A 25,847-nucleotide genomic window follows, 5' to 3' on the forward strand; every position below is an offset into this window, starting at 1 on the left:
TGTATCCGGCACAAAACTGTGAAACTCTGATTCGTAAACGACTCCAAAAACACAAAGTCATGATGCAGTTCACACATTTATTCGTAAGAACCAGTATTCTTTGAAATACAAAATGTAGGAATTTCAAAATATAACCAAAAGCTGGTATCATGGAGTAACTGGCTAAAGCTGCACACCCTGTACAATAACTTATTAACCAGTTTCATCACAAACTGGCTGGAAAGGTACAAAAGTAAGAGAGAACAGAGGTGCAGGGGAGAGAGAGTCAGTATAAAACTCAGGTGCATCACATTGGTTGTTTTTTTTTAAACCACTTCTACATGTGTTGCATTTACATTCTCCTGGCTGGCATGAGAACAACTCTTTGGAAAATACAACCTTGCCAGTTCACAAACACACATGTAGACAGTGGAAAATAATGGAATAGGACAGAACACTTATGTACAAAAGAAGGTAGGAGAAAAATAGTGACCTGAACTTGGTGAAAAAGACCACTGAAATCACTGGATTATCATCTCAACAGAGAGGTGTACAGCTTAAATATTATAGCTCAATAACCAGCATTGGATTAAATATCAGTCTGAAAGCGCAAACAACTTTTCATCGGATTGCTAGACTAGTTACAATACACTTAGAAGTATATTTTTAATAAAATACCAGCACAGCAGAAGTTATCGTACACAACAGTTGTTTTTCTAGCAATTTTACTACCTGTTTAAGTTCCTAAATTGTTTGAGCTTTCAGACAGCAGTACCAGTAGTTCAAAAAGAGTTTTGTGCCACAATGTCACAAAAAGGCCACAATTAACTCCCTGGTCACAACACAGGTCTAAACAAGACCTGTATGATGTAAAAGGTGTTTACACAAGTGTCTGTGCTCAATGCAACAGGTCCGAGTTTTAGCAAAAATCACTGTTTAGCAAAGAAAACAACGGAAACACAACGGGTTGTGTATTGGCTGAGACTATCAGCGTGGTGTCTGTGCTGTTGCTGTAAACAAATAAAGAAAAACACATGCTATTTCGGATTAACATGTATAAAACACACAAAGAAAAGCCTGGGTCATCTCTCTACAAGATATGGCAGATGAGTTTAGTACACAAGTCTCTCTGAACGACTTAAGGGAAGAGTACCGTGTGCGAACCCAACAAGCAGCAAATGGTAAAACCAAACAACATAAAAACAATATGAAAGAAGGAATTACAGGCAAGAGCGCCTACAGTAAAGCAAACCCATAAAAAAATAAAAGAGAAATTCAGTAACACTGAGTTCACAGTATCTTAAAGTAACCAAGAGATCATCTTTCAGAGAAAGAGGGTAAGATGGCTTCTCAAAATGTGAAATGCACACACATTTTGTTGTGTACCAAAGGCCTTTTAAATTACATAGATTTTTTTTAAACTATCAAGTGAAATAAAGCAAGTGTCTGTTACCCAGTTTCAAACTATTCCACATATTTAACGCAACAGGCACTTGGTTGGTCTAACAAACACTGAAATTCAAAGAGGTGGGAATGCTCTATCATGTAACGAGGGGCCAAACGAGAAGAAACTGATGTAAGTTGTTTTCTAGATTTCCTTGGTGTGGAAAAGCATCCCTCCACCTCCCTCCAAGTCACAATTTTGCTGACTGTCAACAGGTGTTAGATTCTACTGTAAAACAGGAGCAAGAAAACCGTGTGACTCTTAAAGGCCAGAATGAGGTCTGACGAAGTTTTACACCATCTCCTCCCAGAACACAAACAGGTCAGGCAAATCATTATGTAAACACCCTGCCCTGAAATACAACTGTGAGGAAAGTGTAGCTTTCAATATAAAACTGCAACTAAGTGTGATAAACTTGATCAATGTTCCAGCACTGATTAAGTTTAGCTTGCAATTCGACATACCTAACTTAATAGCCAAATCATTCAAAAGGATCTGGCATGAACATATTGTAGGCGTGTATGTATTTGACTTTTAAAATAAAAAAAACTTCAAATTACTACTGAAGGTTTGCGTGGAGTCATCTGGCTTTACTTTTAATATTTGGGAGCTTTTAGGAAATGTTATTCCCTGAAGTAAGAAATCGCTTCTCCTTTGGTCACATCATCGCTTAAGGCTTCGTTAAAAAAATAAAATAAAAATGAAACAAGCAAACCAGGTAGTCACTGTGTTGAGTAACAAAAAAGAACATGTAACAAGGCTGAGAGCGATGGTCTGGTAAGCCATTGCTAGTGAGGAACTTGGTTGAATGATTCTTCTAGTTGAATGGCTACTGTGTTTTGGTCCACCTGCAGAGAACATAAAGACAATGACAACAACCCAGGATGTTATAATCACACATACATACAAATAAATAAATATATAACAGAAACTGTGTCAGGAAGTAAGAAATGTTGTCAAAAAAGTAAAAAAAAAAAATGTCTCCGTGTGGGAGAGTATATTAATAATGATCAGCTGCCACTTTCAAACACTGGAAATAACACACACACACACACACACACACACACACACACACAATGATTTTTTTTTTTTTAAACACAGGAAAAAAACCCCACCTCACTGATTAAGCCCAGTTGCACCAACTCTACGGACAAGTCTTGAAAGTTCTCATCTGAAAGACATACCAATGTAGTTTGTAACAGTAATTCACAGTCACAACTTCAGCACACACACCCATGAAGCTAAAGCTAATAAAAGTGTTAAGTACCCCCACACACACACCACATAAGATGAATTAAAAAAACAACAACTACTCTGGTTGCTCTTTGCACCACTAAAACATTTTTGTGGTATGGCTGTGCAAATTTTAAATGTTATAAGGCAACAAGCATCTAGTATTGAGGGGGCCGGAAGAGATTTATCAAATTAGAAGAAAAGGACAAAAGTGGTTCTGCCAGGTCAAAAACTGTTAAACCATGTTTGTCTCTTTTTGAAGTCTTAGTATCTCCCAACTCTTCTTTCTACAGCCATAAAAAACAAAAACAAATCTAATCTAGTTTTATCTAGTTTGTCAACATCTACTCCCGTTCTTTCTTTTTCACAGCAATATGCGACTATACACACTGTTTACCTAAAAACTGGCAGAAAATGTCAGATAAAGGTGCTTACATAATTGCTAGGTTGCTCAGAATACATTAAGACATTGGTAAAATGTTCAGAACAAAGTATTATCACAAATTTTGTTGCCTACTTCCTTCCAAGACCACCTGTTTGGTTATAACCTAATGTTTTGAAACTTTTTCCATTATCGCTATAGTGGCTGCACTACTCTGTGCTTTGTGTGGTTTGTCATGGTCTGTCAATTTTTAATAACACAGCTGTCAATTTATAACTATACCAGGAATGTGGCTGGGACAACACAAGCTGCAGGAGGAGATAGAGGATCCAATAACTTTGACATTAACAAACACACCCATGGGCCCCAGCTACATGAAGAGGGGCTTGATATTCAAGTTCAGGGTGAGGCTTCCTCACTTGTTTGCTCCTTGTGGTCTGGTATTAAGTCATTTAACAAAATTAGCACCCATTTACCTTTAATGTAAACATGCTTTACTTGTATATATGTTGTAGCAGGATTTAACCATGCAAAATGCAAGGTGGTGAAATCTGAGTGGCTCAATGTGAGTTAGAGCTTGCAAGAACAAGGCATGATTAGTAAGTGTGGGTGCGCGTGGAGGTAAAGTTTCATCAAGTATTTCAGTGGCATTTGGGTGCAAGTGTCCAAAAGAAGACATATGGTGTGAGAAACAGAAAATGCTAAAGAGATAGAGTAAAGTGAATGCATGCGAGTATGTGACAAACTGAGTCTGTAAATGAGAGACAGGGGGATGAAAGCCCGGGAAGAAATGAGCAGATCTTGACACAGGAGGTGACAGCTGTCAGCTGCAGCCTTTCACAGGCCTGACATTCTCCACACGCCTGCAACATTACACATGCCTACCATACCTGTTTGTGCATGTGCATTAGATCAGATCACACTGCCAGTTGTATGTTATATTCTCATTTGCCTCCCTTCAAGCTTCTACTTGTCTTTCAAAAACTAGCAAAATTAAAAAAACAAAAACAAAACCCTTTTCTTTTTCCATAATGAAGACTGATCAGATTTCAGCATTTGTAAAGCCAGTAAGGCAACCATCTAATAAAAGCACGTCAAATAAAAATTTAAAATAAGCACAAGATTTTCATGACACACAAGCGACAGCTAGTCTTCCAGCCTAAAATAGTCATGCACACTGTATACATTGTGACGCCATTCAAGCTCTCTCTGGAACTTTACTCTCACTTTCCTACATGCCTCAGTACAAACACGTGGAGACAGATACTTCATGTTAAAAGTAATAAAAATCACACTCAGATATTTACAACCTCGTCAACCTTGTTTACCAATACATGCAAATGAAATTCTATCATTAACCCTAAATGCAAACCTATCGACAAAATACTTATTCTTTATAAAAACCTCACTCTGAAGTCTGACATGTTTACAACCTCTACCAGAGGCCATTAAGGTTTAGCTGATGGAAATTTTAAATATTGTTTTTTTTTGTGTGTTTATAAAGCAAGTCTTCCAAATTTTCTATACTTGACCGACAACAGCGTTGAGCTTTTTCAAGCTCATTACACATGTGTCACCATGTCATATGAACTGATAATAAGATATGAAATATGTTGATCTTACGAGGTAACATGTCACAGCTTAGATGTCTATTCAGTTTATCCTCCATTTTCAGCAGTAATGTAAGCTAAAAGGACAGAAACAGATTGAGAAAAGGTTATTTTCATTTCAAGTTGTTGCAGCAGGGTTGTTGTATTTTGAATTATTTTAAAAATAAAAAGAGAAAACTGCTAATGTTATAACTCTTACATGATACTTTGTTCCCTCTTCGACAGGCTCAAAGCTGCACTGCATCTGAATAATCTGCAGAAAAAGAAGAGCAGTCACAATAGAACTGTATATGATGCGCTGTGTCTTCATTCAGTGGCCAGTTCAATGTCCATTATGCCGGTATAAGTTGTTTTACACACCTTCCGTGTCTCAAGCTCTGAAGGTTCAGGCGTTGGGGATTTGACTGGAGGGATGACTACAGGAGATTTAATAGTCTCCTTCTGAGTCTGATGTGGACAGGGCAGCCCAAATGCCGTCATTGGATAAATACCATTCCTGATCAAAAGAGAGAAAAAAGAAAGGAAAATGTGGAGAAAACATAAAAAAGAAACAAAGTGAACTGATAAGACAATGGAATAAGAATGGGAATTGGATAAATCAGTGTATTTATTTTCTTTGCAAGCTCCTTTGACAATAAATATGGTTAATAGTTGAAGACAAAGGCCCAAAACACAACATTTTATTTTTTTAACAAATAATAGCCACAAAATCTAAGATACTGAAAATATCAAAAATAGTATCACATCATATAGTACTTTAAAAGATAAGTGGAGGCAGTACAAAAAACAGTCAGATGGCCCACTGCTGCCTCCTTGTGGCCAGACCCATTTTTGAGCACAGGGTTAATAGCAGTAGCTGTGCATTTACCTCACATCCTCCAAAAACTTGTCCAGCTCCAAAGCTGGAAACTGTGAAAGCCTACAGAAAAAAAGGGAATAGTACTTTTTTGAACCATTTGAGAAAATATTTAATATATTATAATGATTAATGAAAAATACAAAAAACTAATATATATATATATATATATATATATATATATATATATATATATATATATATATATATATATATATATATATATATATATATATATATATATATATATATATATATATATATATATAGCGGGGGGTTATTTGACAACCCTTCAGCTATTATATTATATTGCTGAATAAGCAGTAGGTTCTACTACTACACAACCTAGAGAATACTTTATATCACTGATGTTACTGCTATAAGGTGCAAAATAAAAACATAATTTTAGATGTTCAGTTAAACTACAACACGAATATCAGCCTTTGGCACTTACTTGAGCTGAACATCCTCTTTGGTCTCGGCAACAACCAGGTTTGGGTCCAGTTTCTTAGTGATCTCCTCGAGGGCATTCTCAGGAATCATGTCTGGGCAATTAAATTAACATAAAAGTAAATATCTTTAAATTTACACTTGCATACATGCTTGTTGCTGCATCTGTTCAAGAGGCAGGAAATCACACCATTAGTCACACTAGCTTGCGACCTGTTTTGCTCAGTACCACACCACAAAAAGATGATAATGAATTAGCAGAAAAAAACCTTATGAAACTTGCAGTGCAATATGTTTATCACACTGTTAACAATGCAGTTTAAAGTTATGTTTCTAAATTTGCTTGTTCAGTTTTAAAAAAATGTCTTCTTCATGAGAGGTTTGCAAGTTTTAAGCCTGATAAAACTTTGTTTTTGGTGGGGGGAAGGGACTTACGTTGATGGCTGACAATACAGTGTGCAGCCAGCAGTTTTAAGAGCGGTACTTCAAAGAGAGCCTGGTTAAAAAGAAGCTCCCGGGCTGTAGGTCTGGCAAGAGGGTCACATTCCAGGCACTTCTGGATTAATTCCTATATAACATAAGAAAAAACCCAACAATTAGGTGATCTCCTGTGTGCAAGCACTTGGCAACAGTGGGAAGGAAAAACTCCCTTTTAACAGGTAGAAAACATTTGGCAGAACCAGGAGAGGGAGGGGCATACATCTGCCGCAACCGGTTGAGGGTGAGGGAGGGAGGCAGGAAAAGGAAACAAAAACTATAATATACAGAAGAAATGGGAATGAGACAAAGCATTTTTTGAGCATGCAATTTAATGAAAGTAATGCTTAAACTGAAACACCTCATCAAAAGTTTAGGACCAAATGTTTAGGACCACGAGGCCAAATCTGTGCAAAAATGTGGATTCAATGTCATTTTCTGTCAGATACTCACACTGTCATGACGTTCTGATGGCAAAGGCAAAAAAAAAATAAAAACGTTCCCTTTTTGAACACGGTGAGGTTGTTGAACTGCATAAACAGGGCCTCTCGCAGCACGCCATCGCTGCTGAGGTGGGACGCAGTAAGACAGTCATTTGGAATTTCTTAAATGATCCTGAGGGTTGTGGTTAATTGGAAGAACCAAAAAAAAAAATTTCACCAGCACTGAGCCGGAGGATCTAATTGGCTGTCGTTCAAGACACTGGATGGTCCTCAACCCAAATTAAGGCTGTTACTGGTGCAGACTGCAGCCCCATAAACATCAGACAGCATCTGAGACTGAAGGCCTTCAAAAAAATGGTGTGAGGTGCTTTTTCCTTCAGTGGAACAATGGAGCTTCAAGACGGCCACTGGTTATGTCCAGAAAAATGTTTTGTCTTACTCCCATTTCTTGTTGCAGTATGTTGAAGCTCTACTTGGAACCTTGTTAAGATCCAACCATGCAAAATATGATTTTTTGCTATTTTTTTAAGAGGTGTTAAACTTTTGATCATGACTGAATAAAGATGCTGACGCCTACAAACACACAATATACTGAATCTCACCCTCTGCAGTGGGTCCTCCAGTAACTGTATGGCATTGTTGATGGCCTCCTGAGAAACATGAGAAGAGTCTCCATTCCCCTGAATCTCCAACAGTGCCATCTGCAACACATCAGCACTCATTAACAGACAGCTCTGGGAAACAGTTTAAGCTCTTATATATCATATACTACGGGTCCCATCTCACCTCTAAGGCACACATGCCAAAGGAGTAGATGTCTGCGGCTGTAGTAACATCAACATCTACAATGGGAAAAGACAGCATGTACATATATTACATCGTAATCTAGACTAAGACCTATGATCCAATAATCAAAAGTGCGTCTTTGACAGCTGACCAAAAAACCCCCAAAAAACAAAAAACAAAACAAAAACAAAAACAAAAACCCAAAAAGAGATATTAATAAGAGCATACATGATCCTGTTGCATGAAGTACTTTGTGCTTGCAATTTCAATGGAAAAATAACTGTGCAATAAGCAAAAATATTAGAATAGGGCATAAGAATTTAGTATGCCTCCAAGGACCTCTTCCTTACATTTTATATTGTTCTAATACTTTGATGTTATATACATTTACATAAAATACTGTTTGTATAAAAATACAAGCTTGCCATATTTTATTTAACAGAAAGGGTTTTGAAGAGAAAAACGTGTACTCTCTTAAACTAAAGCAAAGAAAATGAAATATGGAACACCCTGACTTTTCAATCATGTTACTATAATAAAAATATTTTTGTGAGAAAGCTGAAGTTCATGTGTTTAAACATGTTTTCCAACAGAGCTGTATCATAGGTATAAATTGCTAATATCAGTAATAAGAGAAAATCTACCTCCATATTCCGGAGCAAAGAAGTGCAAATTTTTCTGTTCCTCGGTACAAGTCTTTACGTGGTTGTTAATGGTGTCTGGAGCAACTGCAAATGAGATAAGGACAATTATTTTCAGAATACACAGAAAGATGAGAGAAAAAGTAAGAAAAGTCTGAAAAGTAAGCATAGGATAGGAAGAAGCAAAACTGCAAACTGAAAAAAAAAGTAATGAAACAAAAAAACAAAAACAAGAAAGATAAGCGATGAAAAGATGAACCAAATTCATAAACTAGCGATGTAAATATTACCTTCTGTTGTTTAAACTTTAGTGTGGGATTGTCTGGAGGCTTTGTGGTTACACTTGAGTCACTGTAGCCATATTTACACTCAGAAAATTGGTTTTCTAAACCACATTATGCACAACTTTTGTTCCCTCATATGATGTGCAGGACTGGTTTGTACAAGAACAAGGCAAAGATTTGACCATTATATAAGAAGTCTGAACTCCTCAAAGTCTATTTCCTGCTCAGCTTGCAAACTAAAAGCAATAATAGGGGCTGTGTATTAAATATACATTTAACACTGGCAAGACTTGAACACTTGAACATTGTTTCTTGTTCTTTTGTACATAAAATCACATAAATTTCCTGTTTAATTCCACGAAAACTTTGGTTCTTAATCCATAATTTATTATAATTTGACTCCTTTACTGTTGCTTTGCCTTCACTACCTAAAACGCAGGGGATGAAACCTGTGTAATTTTATACCTGATCCAATCTTGATGAGGCCGTTGTGCTGAATGAAGACAGTGTCACAGGTCAGGTTGCCATGGATGATGGGAGGATCACAGGAGTGAAGATAACTGCATATCAGGAAAAAAAGAAAAAGAAATTACAATTACATACAATGTACTGGATTTCTATCAATGTGAGTGTATATTAAAATAAAAGAACATTTTTAAAAATGACCTTAGAGCTGAAAGAATCTGCGTGCACCATCTCTTCCAAGCCTATAGGATCATACAATTTATCAGAGCAATTTCTAGTTGGTTTCCAAAATGGCTTGACATTTAACCAAATAATAAGAAGCACATATTTGTTACTATAATATGAAAACTACGCTTTGCTCCAGAAAGACAGTCCCACATTCTGGCTTTAAACACAGTTACTTTTTACCTTTAGAGAAGACTTTTCATATATTCTAGTACATATGCAGTATTATAAAGTCTTTTTTTTTACCTTTTCATTCATGGTCTTGTGATTCTTCTTTGTCTTTTTCAGAAACTGCTTCAAGCTTCCAGATGACATATATTCAGTAATAAAAATCACCTTAGGGAGATAAAGAAGTGTGTAGAAAACACAAAGAGAGACATTGTTCAAATGTAAACTGTGATTATTTCAGGGCAATAGTAATAATTCTTATGGAGTTGACAGAATATGAAACAATGTCTCCAAAAGCCTGAGACTCACCCTGGCCCCGTTGTCCTTTTTGTCAGCCCAGTATTTGTGAAACTTGACAATGTTGGCATGCTCCAAATGGATCAGGTTATCAAATACAGCCTCTACCTTCTCCTAAATCCAAGAAAAAAGGACAGAAAGCATAGCAGTTATAATAAAATAGTACAAAATGTTGCTTTTCCACTTGCTCATAGAGAGTTCCTGTAAAGTAGCTCCCGATGACATCACTCATAGAATTCAAAAAATGCCACAGCGTCACTATGAACTTTGTACCAATGTGCCTGATCACTTTGTACCAATGTGCCTGATCACTTTGTAACAATGTGCCTGATCACTTTGTACCAATGTGCCTGATCACTTTGTACCAATGTGCCTGATCACTTTGTAACAATGTGCCTGATCACTTTGTAACAATGTGCCTGATCACTTTGTACCAATGTGCCTGATCACTTTGTACCAATGTGCCTGATCACTTTATAACAATGTGCCTGATCACTTTGTAACAATGTGCCTGATCACTTTGTAACAATGTGCCTCACCTCCAGCATTTTGAAATTTTTCCTCTCTGAGATCTTAACTTCATTCCAAACTACTTCCACTCCTTCTTCTGTGTCCATAGCCAAGTATGCAGCATCAATCCCTGGGACGTTACGCTGATTCACCTACATTTAAAGGGAAGAGCGGCTCATGAGGTCAGATGTTTTACTACCAAAATGAAGCAGATATCAAAAACACCTTCCTCAAGTTTTGTGTTTTCGTCATCTTTTTTTATTCTCTCCAGCATTTTGTTTTCATCTATGCCTCATTTTATAGTTTACCTCAATGATCCACCCTTACCTCTTCTTTACGTTTCTGCCAGCGGCCACAAGGGCTCTCTTCCAGAATATATGATTCATCTTCACTTTCGTCCTCATCCTCTGTCGCTGAGATAGTACTAGGCTGGACAGAGGACACAGATGGAGACACAGAGGGTCCACTTTGTACCTGGTGGGTAGTACTGGACATGTTTCCTGATGTGAGCTCTGGCTTTCCCTCAGTACAGGGAGTTCCCCTCTCCTCTGACTCAGACATCATAACACACAGGTTCTGAGTTGAAACAAGTGACACAATGTCTCTTTCTTGTTTCTCCTTTCTCTGTTTGAACGAGTCACACATCCATCTTCTTCTCAGGCAGGCTTTTCAACAACGTAGCGATCAGAAGGGAGGACTGTAAACAATAACACATATGTATAGAACGTGAGAGGGCTTCTATGGTTTTTTTTTTTTATATAACAAGGACAACGTGTTCTAAGAGGTAGAAGAGTTGAGAATCATTCCCATTTATGTCCATATCGTGTGTTAATAACATCTGTATTGATTAAAAATGGCTGTTCAACATCCAAAGGTGTTTTCACGAAGAATGGATGAGTCGTTAGTGCTAATAAATTAGCTACAATTCTTTCCAAGTAGTAAGAAGTTAAGATGCATTCAGGATGCATTAGCAAAATTTGTAATTCACATTTCCTCTCCGACTCTAGTTTCTTTACCTATAATTGTGTGTTTAAGTTACTGAGAGAGGAAGCCCTGCGCTTTACTGATAGCTTAGACGCAAAATGACATTACTGTTACAGGAGACTAAATAACTCGTGTAAGTGAACTTATTTGGTTAGGTTCCTGCTAGTGTTCAATGTTAGCTTAAAGTTCAACCACCCACTCCTTGGCTAACTTTCCCCAGGCTAACAAGCTAATGAAAGGTAAATAAACAGATTGCCAACATAAAAAGTTGAATAGCAACATACTAACGTCTTACCGTGGATCACGAGAGCACCGCAAAGTTAACAAACAGCCCAGGGTTACATACTGATGGAAAAGCTGCAAAGAGACGGCAATATAAAAAATGTTAGTTCGCCATAAAAAATGTTGCAGGGTTTCAAGTCCCTTTCGCACAGCATAAGTGGGAGGGGCGGGGCAACACTTGAGGAGCGCTTGCTTGCGCACAGAAAACGCAGAGCGGTGAGTACGTCGAATAACGCAATTTAAAAATGTTACACAAAAAGGCTACATTATTTTTGTCCAAAGCACTAGGCCGGAGTTCGAAATTTAGCTGTGTCTGGGTCCATAATTCCCCTCGATGTTGTGGTGTGGGAGTGGTTAATATTTTTATCCAAACTTAACAACGCATGATCTAACAGACACACACAAAGAAAGAAACAAAATGTTGTGTCTGATAAAACAAATTAAATAATAAAAAAAAGAAGAACAATATATAGATTTTTAATATTTTAGAAAAAATTAATAAAATAAATAAATATATAAATATACATGGAAAAAATATATATATAATAGATGAATGGATGGTTACATATAGATGGATATATACTTTGATTTTGTTTTTACTCCATCACACGATCGTTGAGGCTAAACACCATTAAAACTGTGTGATTATTTGAATTTGAGCTATTTCATATTCATATTTCCGCAACTGAAAAAAAAAAATCGAGTAATCGGAAAATTCCGAGTTAGGTATCTCAAATTTTCAACCTACCAAGTATACAGTTTTGTATTTATTTTTATGCTGCACTTTTTTTTTTTTACCGTGCAAAATAAAATGCATTTTGCTCTGGCGACTTGTGTTGAACAACAATCCAGATAGATCCCTTAATATGAGATACAAGTTCAAAAGTTCTCACTGGGCATTGTAATTTCATAAATATGTGCTTGTATGTCATACGACTATTTTAGTAATTAATTAAACGTACGTATCTCGTGCCGGTTAGCAATACTAAATTAATTATAAATTAAAAATAATTTTCCCCTTAAAACATTGTTTTAGCGATTGGCACCACGTGGTTTCATCGAAAGCGGAAGTTGCTAGAGGGGAACTCTCTTGCCTTTTTTTTTTTTTTTTTTTAGCTGGCTCGTACAGCTGTTTCACGTTGCTAAAATCCTGCGCAACCTAGTATCCACGATTTACATCTATGCAGTGATGCAAACAAGCGCGCAGGGAAATAAAGGAATTATTGTGTGGCTGCCTTTTTGATTAAAAAACACTCCCAGCCCGTCTTCGCTCACTATGCGGAGGCTTCATGATAGCAACGCGATTCACATAGGTCGTGTATAACTGATATTTTATGGAAGGTGGAAGCAGGAGAGGCTGTGAGGCTGAGGAGTCGGGGCATCAGCTGAGCTGGGGACTGGAGCGTTAGCAAGCTAGCCTTCGTGACAGAAACGTTCATAACGGAGCAGCGACTGTTCGCTGGTTCACTTCATCATGGCCACAAATGGTAACAGTTTAACGCCTGCGATGGGAGAGATCATTCAGTTAAACGTCGGTGGGACGAGGTAAGCTTCGTCAGTGGGACACCTCAAAAGATGATGGCAATTATTTGTGAAATTTGAGCTCCTGTGGGTAATGATGTGTGTTTACATGGACAAACAGCCACGGATGTAGCTCGAGTAGACACAAGCTTGTTTACTTGATCGTTACTCCTACTTTCTTACACACGAGGGATAATGTACACACTGAAAATACACAATATATTAGTTTCATAATAAAGGCAGTTTTTTTTTTCTTCTTTTAGCCACACCAGTCATTGTTGTGACCACTAATTATACCTCTTGGTCGACAGATTGCCCAGTCACGATTTTAATGATGCAACTTTCTATTTTTTCACAATACTGTGTTTTGTTATAATTCATACTGCAGGTTCAGCACCTCCAGACAGACTCTGATGTGGATCCCAGACTCTTTCTTTTCAAGGTTTGTAAATGCTGCCAGACTCTTGTAAAGCACATGGGATATATTTGGTTAATACACGGAGCTGATTGCGTTACTGCTCTTCCCTTACTGCTGCTACCAAATAAGAAGCTCCACTTTAGTTGTAAATTGTGTGACTTCTCTGTATTGTCTACAGCTGCTGTGTAGAAAATGATCTAAATGCATATAGAAGTCAGACTCAGTGAGCATATTACTATGCACTCATTCATATTACATAATTAATGTTAAGTATGGATGTTACATTATGTCATTTCTGCCCTACTTCATCCCGCTACAATCCCAGTGATGGTAAATATCAGGGGATTAGAATTACTATTCACTATTACCGGAAAAAGGTTCATAATAAAGTAGTCCTCAGTGCAAAAGTGTTCAATGTAAATGTTATAATAAAGGTATTGGAATGTGTGGCTTTTTTAAAATCAGATTTTAGCCTTAGAGGGAATCCTACCCTCTAAGGCTAAACAGCTGATTGGGGCTAGGCAGATACCAGAGTCGTAACAAACTCAAAACACTGGACTGGCTCACAGTTTGACAACAGCTGACCAAGTAGTGTAAATGCCTGCCAAGGCACCTGTCTGTCTGCCCGTCTGTCAGTCTATCTGCTCTGCTACCAGCTGTCTGAAGTTTTTTTTTTCTTTTTCATGCAGACTCTTTCAGCTTAATAGTCATAGTTAATAACAGCACACACTGACATGGTAATAATTTGTATTTCAGTGTCAACAGGCTAGCCAAGTGTTTGTTATTGTAAAATAATTGCTTGTTGTGGTGACACTGGTGGTAAGTGGAAATAGAGATGTGCTTTAGCTAACTGGAGAACTCTTGTGTGTGTCTCTTTTCCAGTTTACTGAGTGGAAGGATCTCCACTCTTCGGGATGAAACTGGAGCTGTGAGTAGCTGTTGCTTCCAAACTGGGGCAGCATCTGCAGGCACCATCCAACATCAGGGGGAAAAAAGGACATGACATTTTGTCTGTTACACATTACTGTTCTGAAGTACGATACATGATGCTGAGATGAGCAGATGAGCTGACATCCACTTCTCTGCTGTTGGATGACGCGCTGTTTTTGCAAGGCCACTTCTGACTTCATAACTTTAGTTGCAGAATTTGTTGTGGATTCTGAAAAGTGTTAGAAAATAAACAGAAATGTTCACTGTAACTCTCCAGAGCCGTGACATTTTCATTAACTCTCCAATCAAGTGACTTAATAGTTAGTCAGCTTTTGTTTGCGACAAACTACTGGATCTTCAGTCCTCACCAACTGATTTTCTGCCTTTCAGATATTTATTGACAGAGACCCGACAGCTTTTGCACCAATATTGAATTTCCTCCGAACCAAAGAACTGGACCTGCGGTGAGCAGTCTTAATGATGTTCAGAAAATATCTATTTTTTGGTGTAATTCTGTCGCTTTGTTCCTCGTAACTTACAGAACAAATATGCTGTTTGTTTCTCTCTGCAGGGGTGTCAACATCAGCGTCCTGAGACATGAAGCAGAGTTTTATGGGATTACTCCTCTGGGTATGTTGTGGAACAAAGTTTTAACAGGAAACCGAGTCAGCCAAGTATGAGTACAAACATTGTGGAAAGCTTATAATAAACCTGTTTTGCAGCCAATACATTTTGCAGTGTTCACTCCATGTCTCCAATATCAGCAGGTATTGCATAATAGTTGAGTAGGTTGGGGTTTATTTTGGAACGAGTATAGTACAAAGAGCTGCTGTCGTTAATGTGAAATGTTGCTCTTTAGTGAATGTTTTTTTTTGAGGCTCAATTTAACCAACCTCGCAGCTGTAATAGTGTTAGTTCCACGTACTCTAATGTTGTTTTACATCCTGTTTCAGTGTTTGTAACTTCCCTGCATTGTCTCTGTACTCAAATGGGAAGCTTACCTCAGTGAAAGCTGATCACCTTCGTATATACAGAACAAAGTACTTGGATCTAATTTGAATCAAAGTGGACATGAACTTTGGCAAAACAAACTAAAGAACGAGATCCTGAGGAAAATTTCCATCAGTAAAGAAAAAGAAAATCAGCAGCAGTAACTATATTAAGTAACCCATATTAATGTTATTATGATAATGACCGAATACTAATTTGCATATTGTTGCTTTTTGCTTTGTTTTTTTGTCTGCCCCTCTGTCTTTGTGTGCGTGCATACATGTGCAGTGCGTCGCCTGCTGTTGTGTGAGGAACTGGACCGCTCATCATGTGGTAGTGTTCTCTTCCATGGTTACCTGCCACCCCCAGGTAAAGACGTGAAACTGAGCGACACTGAAACTGAACTGAAAGATCATCCTTCTGAGGTTTTATTTAAAAATATCTTAAAAATGGAAAATGGAAATAACCTGCTTTTAAGTTCTAGAACAGCACAAAAGTGAAAGTCAGCAGGAATTTTTATTTATAAATTTCTGTTAATCTTGACAGCCATCCCTGCACGAAAATCAAGCCCCGCATCAGCAGCCATTGGCTCTGCTTCAGATGAACGGCCAGGCCCTAGTGGAGCAGAGGGCTTCACCCGCGTTGGCCCCCTTCCTCACCCATCCTTCTCTGCCTCGCCTGGAACAGATGACGGCCACAAACTGGGCAAGTAGCCTGCGACATCTCTCTGAATACAGAAGATGAATAATAGTCATAATCTGAAGATTTTGCATGTGCTTACATCTATTATAGCAAATTGTGAAAACTCAGTTGTGGAATATACTGTAGGCGTAATCTCAGAATAAAAAACAAGCAGGAACTGTAGTAAGTGACTTGTCAGTAGAAACAGGAATCTGCCTTCTGCCTTCCCCAACAACTGTGCATCTACTGCATGTGAAGGAGCAAGGACAGTTATGATACAGTCGTATGTGTGGCACATCAGTATCTATATGCCAGTAAGAGAGTTCAGTTCATGTACAGTGTGTTTGTGTGTGTGTGTGCATCACTGCTGGAGCTAATATGACCTGACATCCTTTTAGCGCGTTAGTAGCACTCACTGAAGTAGCCTAGTTTCAAATTGGTCTGCTCCTTGCTAATGATGGTATCATGTGATGTACATATTAGAGGTAATAAACAGAGAGTAGAGTGTCTGGCTGCTTTTAGAGATCTGAATCACATTTTAGGTAATTTAGAAACCAATAAATGAGTAATTAGGCAGAAAAAAAGTCTTGCTAAGCATGCTGTGAAAGACATGAGGTTAATGGTGTTTTGTTTGTGTGTGCAGGTCCCATGGTTGACCCTAGGAAGGTGCTGATTATAGCAGGACACCACAACTGGATTGTAGCAGCCTATGCGCACTTTGTAATCTGCTACAGGTAATATTACAACATTTCTCATACAGCTCTAGCTCAAAAGTGGGACACATTAAATAATTTATAATGCACACATGCATTCATTGTCTTTTATGTCTCGTGTTTCTGAGTGCCAGCATTCAAGCTGTCATCTTTGGTTTTATTCGAGTTAAATTGATTCAAATATTAATTATAGCTGAAGCAAACAGTCCACACTGAGAGTAAAATATTATTTCTTTTTGCGAATATCCATTTTTTACAACATGGACAACCTGGTAAAAATGTTATTAGGTGTAATAAGAGTGGGTATGTACGCTCACATTTATGAAAGCTCATATATCAGACTTCTTTAATCTTAACCAAATCCAACTGTTCCAGTGCAGAGGTGCATGTTTGTCACTCTCGATTTAAAAACTTAACGAGAAAGGCATAAAAATAATCAGAGGGTAAAAAGTATTTCTGTGTTCTTTTCTCTGCAGGATAAAGGAATCCTCTGGATGGCAGCAGGTGTTTTCCTCTCCCTACCTTGACTGGACCATTGAACGTATTGCACTGAATGCAAAGGTGGTGGGCGGCCCACACGGAGATAAAGACAAGATGGTGGCTGCCGCCTCTGAAAGCAGTATCATCCTCTGGAGTATCCAAGATGGAGGCAGCGGTAATGAGATAGGTAGGCTAACAAAAAACAAATAAACAGAACCCCCCCCCCCCATTTTAAAGCTTCAGGCTAGATTTTTTTAATAGGTATACATACATACCATTTTGTATCACCCGTAACTTCCTTCAATCTCTGACTCCACCTTTAGTCTACATTCACGTTTTCCAGCTTTCTACAACTTTGTTAAAGTTCATTCTCTCCACGCGCTGCCCCAGGGGTTTTCAGTCTCGGCGTACCTGTTGACGATCTCTTCTTTATCGGGAACCAGCTGGTGGCTACCAGTCATACAGGAAAGGTTGGAGTGTGGAACGCTGTCACACAACACTGGCAGGTAGGAGAGCGTATGTGAGTAAAACACAGAGCGGGCTGAGTGCTTGTGATTTTCCTTGTTTGTGTTTATTAAAAATGATATACTGAATAATTGAATTGTGCATTTGTTTAACTTAGATTTGCTTCCCAGTGAGAGGCACCAGTACTGAACTGATTTTTAGTTCCCTTTTTTTTCTTGTTAGGTTCAAGATGTGGTTCCCATCACCAGTTGTGACACTGCAGGATCCTTCCTGCTACTGGGCTGTAACAATGGCTCTATCTACTACATAGGTACACACAGACAGGTTTATGTTTTCTCTGTCTGTCACACAGTTTATGGATTTTTTTTTTATTCCATTATTCCATTTAAACCTCTTGTCAAATGCCACAGACAGAGGTGTTCCTCTCTGTGTGAGCCAAGCAGTACTGCCCTTGCTTTTTCTCTTCAAACCAGGAGCAACTTGGTAACTTTGATCCATGATGATCACTGCTGTGCCTATCAAACATTTCAGGCACTGAAGCAGATTAAAAATGAATACCTAAAAAACCCCCAAAATAGTAAAATATTCTGGAACAGTTCTAATAAACACAGATGTCTTTTTGCTTCATGCATTCATCATTCTCTATGAAATGCTTATAAAACAACCATGGCCTCCCCCCCCCCCCCATCTAAAAGATAGAAATTTACTAAGAGGATTCATTCCAGGATCTGAGTCAGTGAATGATTCAGTGAAGGGCTTATAAAACCCCAACAAAGACACGCTAACATGTAACCTTCTTCTTCTTTTCAGACATGCAAAAATTTCCTCTGAGGATGAAAGACAACGATCTTTTGGTGACCGAGCTTTATCACGACCCATCCAATGACGCCATCACTGCACTGTCTGTCTACCTCACACCTAAAACCAGTGAGTGGGCAAGTTTTTCTTCCCACAGAAAAACTACCGTTACTTAGTTGTACATATTTATATTGTGCTTTTTGTTTTTCCACTGCTCCTACTCTCAGGTGTGAGTGGGAACTGGATCGAGATAGCCTATGGGACTAGTAGTGGAGCAGTGAGAGTGATCGTGCAACACCCAGAGACAGTAGGATCAGGACCCCAGCTCTTTCAGACCTTCACTGTGCACAGGAGCCCAGTGACAAAGATCATGCTGTCTGAGAAACATTTGGTATCAGGTGAGGAAGGTGTTGCAGGCAGTATCCCTGTCTATGTGTGGGCTATAGAGGATTTTATAGGATAACAGCTGCCTGCATCTTATGTGGTTGTGTATTTGTGTCTGTCAGTGTGTGCAGATAACAACCACGTTCGGACGTGGACAGTAACCCGTTTCAGAGGGATGATCTCCACACAGCCAGGCTCCACCCCTCTAGCTTCCTTCAAGATTCTGTCTCTGGAGGAAGCAGAGAGTCACGGGAGCTACGGCTCTGGGAATGATATAGGTGAGAGAGTTAAAAAGTGTGTTTGCACTGTAATACACATGAATTTCTTTAATCCACCACTGATAAGATAAACAACAAATCCCACCCTGTGCAAAATAGGGTTAGAGTTACCGGTCGTCATCATCATCATCGTTATTAACCTTAACTGAAAATGTATCTATATGTTGGTGAAGCTGACACTGAAAAAGAATAAAATTTAATTATGATTAACCACCTTACGTAGTGGCTTTTGCAGTATTTGTGCAGTATCTTAACATCACTGAGTTGGCTTTTTATTTTCAGGTCCTTTTGGAGAGAGAGATGATCAGCAAGTTTTTATCCAGAAGGTGATCCCCATCACCAACAAACTGTTTGTGAGGCTCTCGTCAACTGGGAAAAGGTACAATGCCCTGCCTCTCTGCTCCCCTGACCTTTATCTGACTTTGTTTCCTATTATCTGACATACATGATATTTTTTTTCTTTCATTAAATGTCCCTTTAGGATCTTGGCACTTCTTTTTAAAATTTACTACCGGTAAATGACATATTTGTGTCTCAGGATCTGCGAAGTGCAGTCAGTGGATGGGACCACCATCACTTGCTTCATGGTACGGGAGTGTGAGGGCTCCAGTCGAATGGGGTCCCGACCTCGCCGTTATCTGTTCACAGGTCACGGCAATGGCAGCATCCAAATGTGGGACCTGACCACTGCGATGGACACCGCCAATAAAGGAGAAGAGAGGAAGAAAGAGGGTGAGGAAGGAGAGAGATTAGTGAAAAGCCAGAAATGTGAAGGCGAATGTTGTGTTTGTTTTAATGAAACAGTAAGTTTTTAATGAGGCTCCTCTCGTTTCTGATAGATATAGGTGGGCCTACAGAGGAGGAGCTGCTACAGCTGTTGGACCAGTGCGACCTGAGCACCTCCCGCTGTGCGACACCTAACATTAGCCCCGCCCCCTCTCTGCTACACCACACACGCCTCCGAGAGTCCTGTTCGAGGTTAGAAAGGCAGCACTCATTTATTGAGGTTACAAGCCTATATATGCCGTCTGAATTATCAGAAGATGTGTTTGAAGGAACATAAAAGACTTCTTCTTTTTCTGTCATCAGTCTGCAGTTACAGGCACCGGAGCCCATTCCCGAGACCCAGGCTACATATGGAGCTGTGCGACCCTACAGAGAGAGCCCCCTGCTGGCCCGTGCTCGTCGAACTGAGTCCTTCCACAGCTACCGGTGAAATATCATTTATCAAACACTTATACTAGAAGGGTTCAAATAAGAGTATACTAAGATGATAACTTTAGGATTTCAAAACTTAAACCCCCCCAAAAAAACAAAACCCAATATTGAGACTAGTAAGCAAGATTGAGTGTTTTTCTTGTGCGATTTAACCACTTTCTAAATCAGTTGTTCTTCACCCACAATGCTGTGTTTTGCCAAAGAAGAGCTCTGGCTGATGACAGAGCAGGGAGAGATGGAAACTTTGTGGTGCCTTACAATAACAGAAGCACTTGGCTTTATAGTCGCTTTGCTTGGCATTTCAATAACATAGTAATTTGATTATGCTCTACTAATGTAAGTTCAGGAAATGCTGAGTTGTCCCTGTTTGCATTATGTTCCATTATCTATCTAGCGGTGACTGTCTATATTATCATGCTTTCATAGAGACTTCCAGAACTTCAGCCTGACTCGAGGTGTCCTGGACAGCACAGGGCAGACCCCTGATGCCCGCCGCTCTCTTTGTGACTTTGGGCCTGAAGACAGTGAGAGGAGAGCCTCAGTCTTGGAGCTGTGGGCTTCCCGTACCACAAGTGCAAGCTGTAACACAACAGCTGGAGCGTCTGGAGTATCTGCCACAAAAGCTGAATCCAGTCAGGAATCTGCACGGCAGCCTCCAGACAGCCCAATTCCAGGAGGTGACGTCAGGCGAAAGGTACATGCTCAGTCAGAAGAAGGAGAGGCTCCTGCATCGGGAGGAGACGCGGTGAAGGTTGATGGAGGTGTGAGGAAAAGGGGAGTACTGGAAGGAAGCTTTCTTGGGAGAAAGAGGGCTCCTCCAGTTCCACACCTTGCCTCTGTCCCCTCTGGATCAGAAGGCGGTGGGAGCGACTCTTCTTCAAATGCCTCTCCTTCCCCCACCAAACTGTCCACCTCACCACGACACAGGAAGCTGGTACCTGAGCCATCCAGCCAGGACAGCAGCCTGTGAGGGCGCCTTTTCTCTTGCTCTCGGTGGAAGTTATCTCGTAGAGGTACACTCTCTAGGTGATCATGATAACAGAATTTAAGAGCAAAAGAGGAACACGAAGCAAAAAAGCAGCGACGGCCCTTTCCGCCTCCACAACAGCCTTGTTAAAGTATGGTTCAGGATGTTTGTTTCTCTTCAAATCCCACACAACAGGAGTGCTGCCATGTTATACTGAGCGCAACATAAATATACAACATCCCAACGCTAACATCACTGTCATGGCAGGAATGCTTTTCTTTTTTTTTCTTAGATCACTCACCCTCGTAAAAATCTGCCAGGTGCCAGTAATGCTCCTCCTGTCTCTGTTTGTGTTTATTTTAGGCTGTCTTAACAGATTGCTGATAATCTTTTTAGCACTTTAAGTTTTAGGCATGAATCAGATCGTTTGCTGGCTCAGTCCTGGAAAGAAAAATGCGTTTTTCTTCCTTATATGATGTTGCTCACGCAACATCTTAAGGAACACACAGCCACTACAAGAACAGGACAAAAGTCTGTTTGACGAGGTACGGTTAAAGGAGTGGTCGGTCACTTCTAAATGTGAAAACATGAACTAATTAACATTAATAACATACCACAGCACTAACAGTAACCATTTACCAAGATATTTCAAAGTGTTTCTAATAACCTATATCAGGTGTGCATTACTTTGTTCAGAACCTGATCTAAACTGATCTTCATATCTGTAACTAACAGTTACTTCTATTATCATATAAGTCATTTTAGATGTTTTAGTCTAAAACAGTGTCATAACATGTTACCTATCACAAACTATTTCACTTATAATGGTATAAAAAGGGAACAAATCAGTAAAACTAGACCCCATTTGGTGATTGATCACCTGATTGGCTGACTCATCCGTTCAGCACTAGAGCAGTGGAATTGAGCAGACCACGATTATATCAAGCATCTCTGACACTATGTGCAATTTGTCGTGCAATCGATTTTTACTTACCTTAAATGTGTTACCTTCACTAGAATTCTAGGCAGATACTTGGATCCTAGACTACTTTGGGACACAGTAATTATTGTTGTTAAAGCAACAACACTAAAAAGCCAATAGAGAGCGAGCAGTTCAAGCAGGCGATACAACTTTACAGAGTTGTATGACAGCTCAGTACTATGCAACAGTGGATTTATCATGCACACCAGAAATGAATAACTCTGGTTCCCGGGCGATTCAAACTGAAATCTACGTGGATAACAGCCTGCAAAAACGTCGAACCCCCGTGTGGATGAGTGACTGCTTTTCACTCCAGCTGGCACAGTTTTACCCGTTAGTTCCAGTCAAGTTACGCTGTTAATCTCCTTTGATGCTAATTGCAGTTCAACAGGCTCTTTGATCCTCAAACAAGACAAAAATTGAAACAGTTGTGTGAAGCGTTGGACTGCAATGTTAAAAAATGTGAGGTATTTTATTAGACGATCTATATGTGGAATTCAAAGAAGATAATTCAGTACTCGAAGCTAAAAAAAATTATATTTACACAAAATAGTAAAAGCAAATGTCTTTTTAGTATTTTGTGGTATAGATAGTCAAGTTCTTGTCTCAACAGAGAGAAAGAACACATTTTATTGTCAGCTTGTTGTTATAGTTCACAAGTAAGAGGAACCGTTTGTGTTCCTGCTTTATCATTATTATTATTTTCACAGTGGTGCCTGTGTGAGATCACTCTAATTATTTATTTTTTTATTTTCACACTACACTCATGCTAAAACAAGGACCTACACTACATCACTTTACTCCCTTTGAAACAGGTATAAAATGTGTGTTGTGTTGAATGACTGTTGCAGTGCCTTATGTAACTTGTTTGGCGGTTATCAGTCCGTTAATGTGTTTTAATTGAAAGAAATTGTGACCAAATGCTTGTGAAGACGGAGCTCATTGTGGAGGCACGTTACAGACCTGCCCACGTCGCTGTTGGCTAGAATTGTGTTATGATTTTACAGCGGGATAAAATAGATGTAAAGAGTGGCATTAAATATTAAGTAATTAGGGATTTACCGATGAGTGTACTGTGAAATTCTGGATCGACAGTGATACTGATGTTTATTATGTTGTGGTTGCTTTTTTTTTTTTTTTTTTTTTTTTAAATTCCCCAATTTGTTCCAGGGAAACAAAGAAATCTTGAATATGAAAAAAGTAAGTGAACTGTTTTAAAGTCTTTCAGCTCTTCATCACACTGTCTTTAGCCAGCACTGGCAACATATAAACATTACAACACTGAGAACAGTAAATGTCCGATACGGATGTTGTGGTTGATACATGGGCACTTAACATTACATTAGCAGACTACATTGCACATAACCCTCACATGCATTAAGATCGGAAAATCGAAACTTCCTCCCAAGATGGGGGATTTTATATATTTTTTTAAAATGTAACTTGTACTTTTAGTTTTAAGCATACCATATAGGTTGGAAACAAAAAAATATCTGTGAGTGACAACCTTAATTAGCATAACCATGTCCTGAAATATTAATCACACTTTTCCAAAAGCAGCAGCAATGTAACATGTTTCATTGGTAATCATTTCTGAATGACGACAGAACTGACCGTGTGCTAACGGCTTGTACAAAGATGTAACATTTTGATACATTAAGTGTGTGCAATGTGGACGTGTAATCAGAACAAAATCCTGATGCGGATGCATTGATTTGTCTAATGGTGTGTTGATGTATACGCTGTTCATACAAACATAAGGCCTATATTAATATAATCATGCTATCGGACCTAACCTGCTAATGTATATTTTCTATAGGAACATGGAGTTAAATGAGTATTTCTGCACATAGTTATTTGTTTATCTTCTGCAGTGTCTCTTATCTGTTGCTCCTTAACCTCCCCTGGCTATGTTTACATTATATGGCAGCCAGATGCTAATGAGCTCAAAGAAATACATATCTGTTTATTTAAAAAGGCCTGTGCATTCTTGTTTTCTACATTGTGTATGCATTATGCTATATTATTTACCACTGCATTGAGTAATGATCAAATATTAAGTTGCTATAGAGTCACATTGTTCGTGCAATTGAAACTACCACTGTGTTCACTAAAACGTCTGATTATACTCAGCATGTTTCGCTTCTTTCTTAAAATTACAGATTTTTTTTCATTTTTATAAGTTCACATTGTTATTCTTAAAAAATATTCAACTATTTACATAATTTACATTTATATTTAGATAGAAACATACCTTTTTATTCCAATTTACTTTATTTATCAGTGCAAACGAATCATGTTTCATCGGTCTTGAACCATTTCAGTCGAGATTTCTGGGCAGATATCATCAAAGTGATATCAGGATTAATCTTATAACAAATGCTGTTTGGGTGTTTTTTAGGATTTGATATTCCTAAATGTACAAAAATTATGAGATCCTTGAAAGGAAAGTGAATTTCTGATAGTTTTACCACTTAAAATTTTGACACTATTTTTTTTAATACTATACATCGTAAGTCAGTCACGTCTGGGTAAGGTTTGCATGGATAACTAAGAGTGCGCAATTGTTGTTTTGTCTGAGTGTCACAAAGGTGTGTATGTGTGTCTCCCCAGCGCGCTCATTTCACTAACCTTCCCGTTCAGACAGTCTCCTCTCTGCGATGGCGTCTGTCGTCATTGTGATTTATGAGTTTAATAAAACCCTAAGTGTGTGTGTGTGTGTGTGTGTGTGTGTGGGGCTCAGGGCCATACTGTCCCTTACAATCACTCCACAAGCTCTCTTTTCACAGCCTCTCCCCCCTACTCTGTGGCTGACAATAGCTGTGAATGTGGCTGTGAATGTTTTAGAAGTGCCCTTGTCAGATTGGTGTCCTTGAGCGAGGGCATGCTTGTTACTGCCACTTTGTTAATTTCAAACTTGCCTTGATGTCTTGATGTCCCCTCAAGGGACGCAGGAGCAAAACTAAATTACTGCTGCATAGTTTTGATGGAGACACCGGCCCTGTGTGTATTTGTGCTTGTGTTTTTGACTCTGTGTGTGTGGTAACTGAGTCACTGTGCAGCTGGTGGCACAATTCTGTGTTATACTAACTCAGCAGAAAAGAGGATTCCTAAATCTACATTTCAGCTAGATCACCATGGAGCCCCTTTTAATAGAGTGACTTCATTCATTATGTAACATCCAGTAGTATTTAACCATTGTTAATACTGTGTTTAAGCAGCAACTGAGGCACATTTAAAGTGCTACATACATTTTAAGGATTATTTCTAAGCAAGCTATTTTGCTTTTTGGAACTGTTTTTCTACATTATTTTATTCATATTTAAACCTCATTAGCTTGAAGATTAATCTGGTACATTTGTGGATCTTTTAAATGCTACAAGAGGTCTGATTCTTTAAAAATTTGGTTCATAATTTGCTTGACACAAGAATACTGCATTTATTTATGGTAAAAAAAAAATAAAAAAAAACCTTAAAGAAAATGAGAGGCAAGAACACTAGAAGAA

At 38.7% G+C, this 25,847-nt stretch overlaps 2 protein-coding genes across 2 annotated transcripts; one reads left to right on the top strand and one right to left on the bottom strand.

Moving 5' to 3' along the window:
- Positions 1–63: 63 nt before the first annotated feature.
- Positions 64–11,683, bottom strand: LOC113024330 (nuclear receptor-binding protein-like). Its single transcript, XM_026171305.2, has 18 exons — positions 11,530–11,683; positions 10,578–10,947; positions 10,280–10,402; positions 9,753–9,854; positions 9,522–9,611; positions 9,252–9,292; positions 9,051–9,145; positions 8,305–8,388; positions 7,661–7,716; positions 7,477–7,575; positions 6,390–6,522; positions 5,959–6,049; positions 5,517–5,567; positions 5,009–5,144; positions 4,848–4,901; positions 4,662–4,725; positions 2,539–2,594; positions 64–2,271 (listed from the first exon to the last, which is right to left on the bottom strand). The coding sequence occupies exons 2-18, from the start codon at positions 10,893–10,895 to the stop codon at positions 2,212–2,214; spliced, it is 1,653 nt and encodes a 550-aa protein (XP_026027090.2). The 5' UTR covers positions 10,896–10,947; positions 11,530–11,683; the 3' UTR covers positions 64–2,211.
- Positions 11,684–11,840: 157 nt separating this feature from the next.
- On the top strand, positions 11,841–24,469 carry kctd3 (potassium channel tetramerization domain containing 3). The gene is made up of 19 exons (XM_026171343.2): positions 11,841–13,061; positions 13,426–13,479; positions 14,338–14,383; positions 14,776–14,849; positions 14,957–15,015; positions 15,664–15,744; positions 15,922–16,080; positions 16,700–16,790; positions 17,246–17,436; positions 17,640–17,755; positions 17,937–18,024; positions 18,525–18,641; positions 18,740–18,910; positions 19,019–19,174; positions 19,457–19,553; positions 19,713–19,906; positions 20,014–20,152; positions 20,264–20,386; positions 20,819–24,469. Exons 1-19 carry the CDS (start codon positions 12,991–12,993, stop codon positions 21,360–21,362), a joined length of 2,571 nt encoding a protein of 856 aa, XP_026027128.2. The 5' UTR covers positions 11,841–12,990; the 3' UTR covers positions 21,363–24,469.
- The last annotated feature ends 1,378 nt before the right edge of the window (positions 24,470–25,847 follow it).

The sequence above is a fragment of the Astatotilapia calliptera genome, chromosome 1 (assembly GCF_964374335.1).
Source record: "Astatotilapia calliptera chromosome 1, fAstCal68.1, whole genome shotgun sequence".
Taxonomy (NCBI): domain Eukaryota; kingdom Metazoa; phylum Chordata; class Actinopteri; order Cichliformes; family Cichlidae; genus Astatotilapia; species Astatotilapia calliptera.

What these genes read in the sequence shown, in the direction of transcription:
- LOC113024330 (XM_026171305.2), bottom strand. Translation starts at nt 10,895, where the DNA reads ATGTGTGACTCGTTCAAACAGAGAAAGGAGAAACAAGAAAGAGACATT. An exon ending in CAGATTCTTTCAGCTCTAAG is followed by an intron (nt 9,146 to 9,251) that starts GTCATTTTTAAA and finishes CCTGATATGCAG; the next exon opens with TTATCTTCACTCCTGTGATC. An exon ending in TTGGCATGTGTGCCTTAGAG is followed by an intron (nt 7,576 to 7,660) that starts GTGAGATGGGAC and finishes GATGTGTTGCAG; the next exon opens with ATGGCACTGTTGGAGATTCA.
- kctd3 (XM_026171343.2), top strand. Translation starts at nt 12,991, where the DNA reads ATGGCCACAAATGGTAACAGTTTAACGCCTGCGATGGGAGAGATCATT. An exon ending in TTATGGGATTACTCCTCTGG is followed by an intron (nt 15,016 to 15,663) that starts GTATGTTGTGGA and finishes ATACATGTGCAG; the next exon opens with TGCGTCGCCTGCTGTTGTGT. An exon ending in AGAAGAGAGGAAGAAAGAGG is followed by an intron (nt 19,907 to 20,013) that starts GTGAGGAAGGAG and finishes CGTTTCTGATAG; the next exon opens with ATATAGGTGGGCCTACAGAG.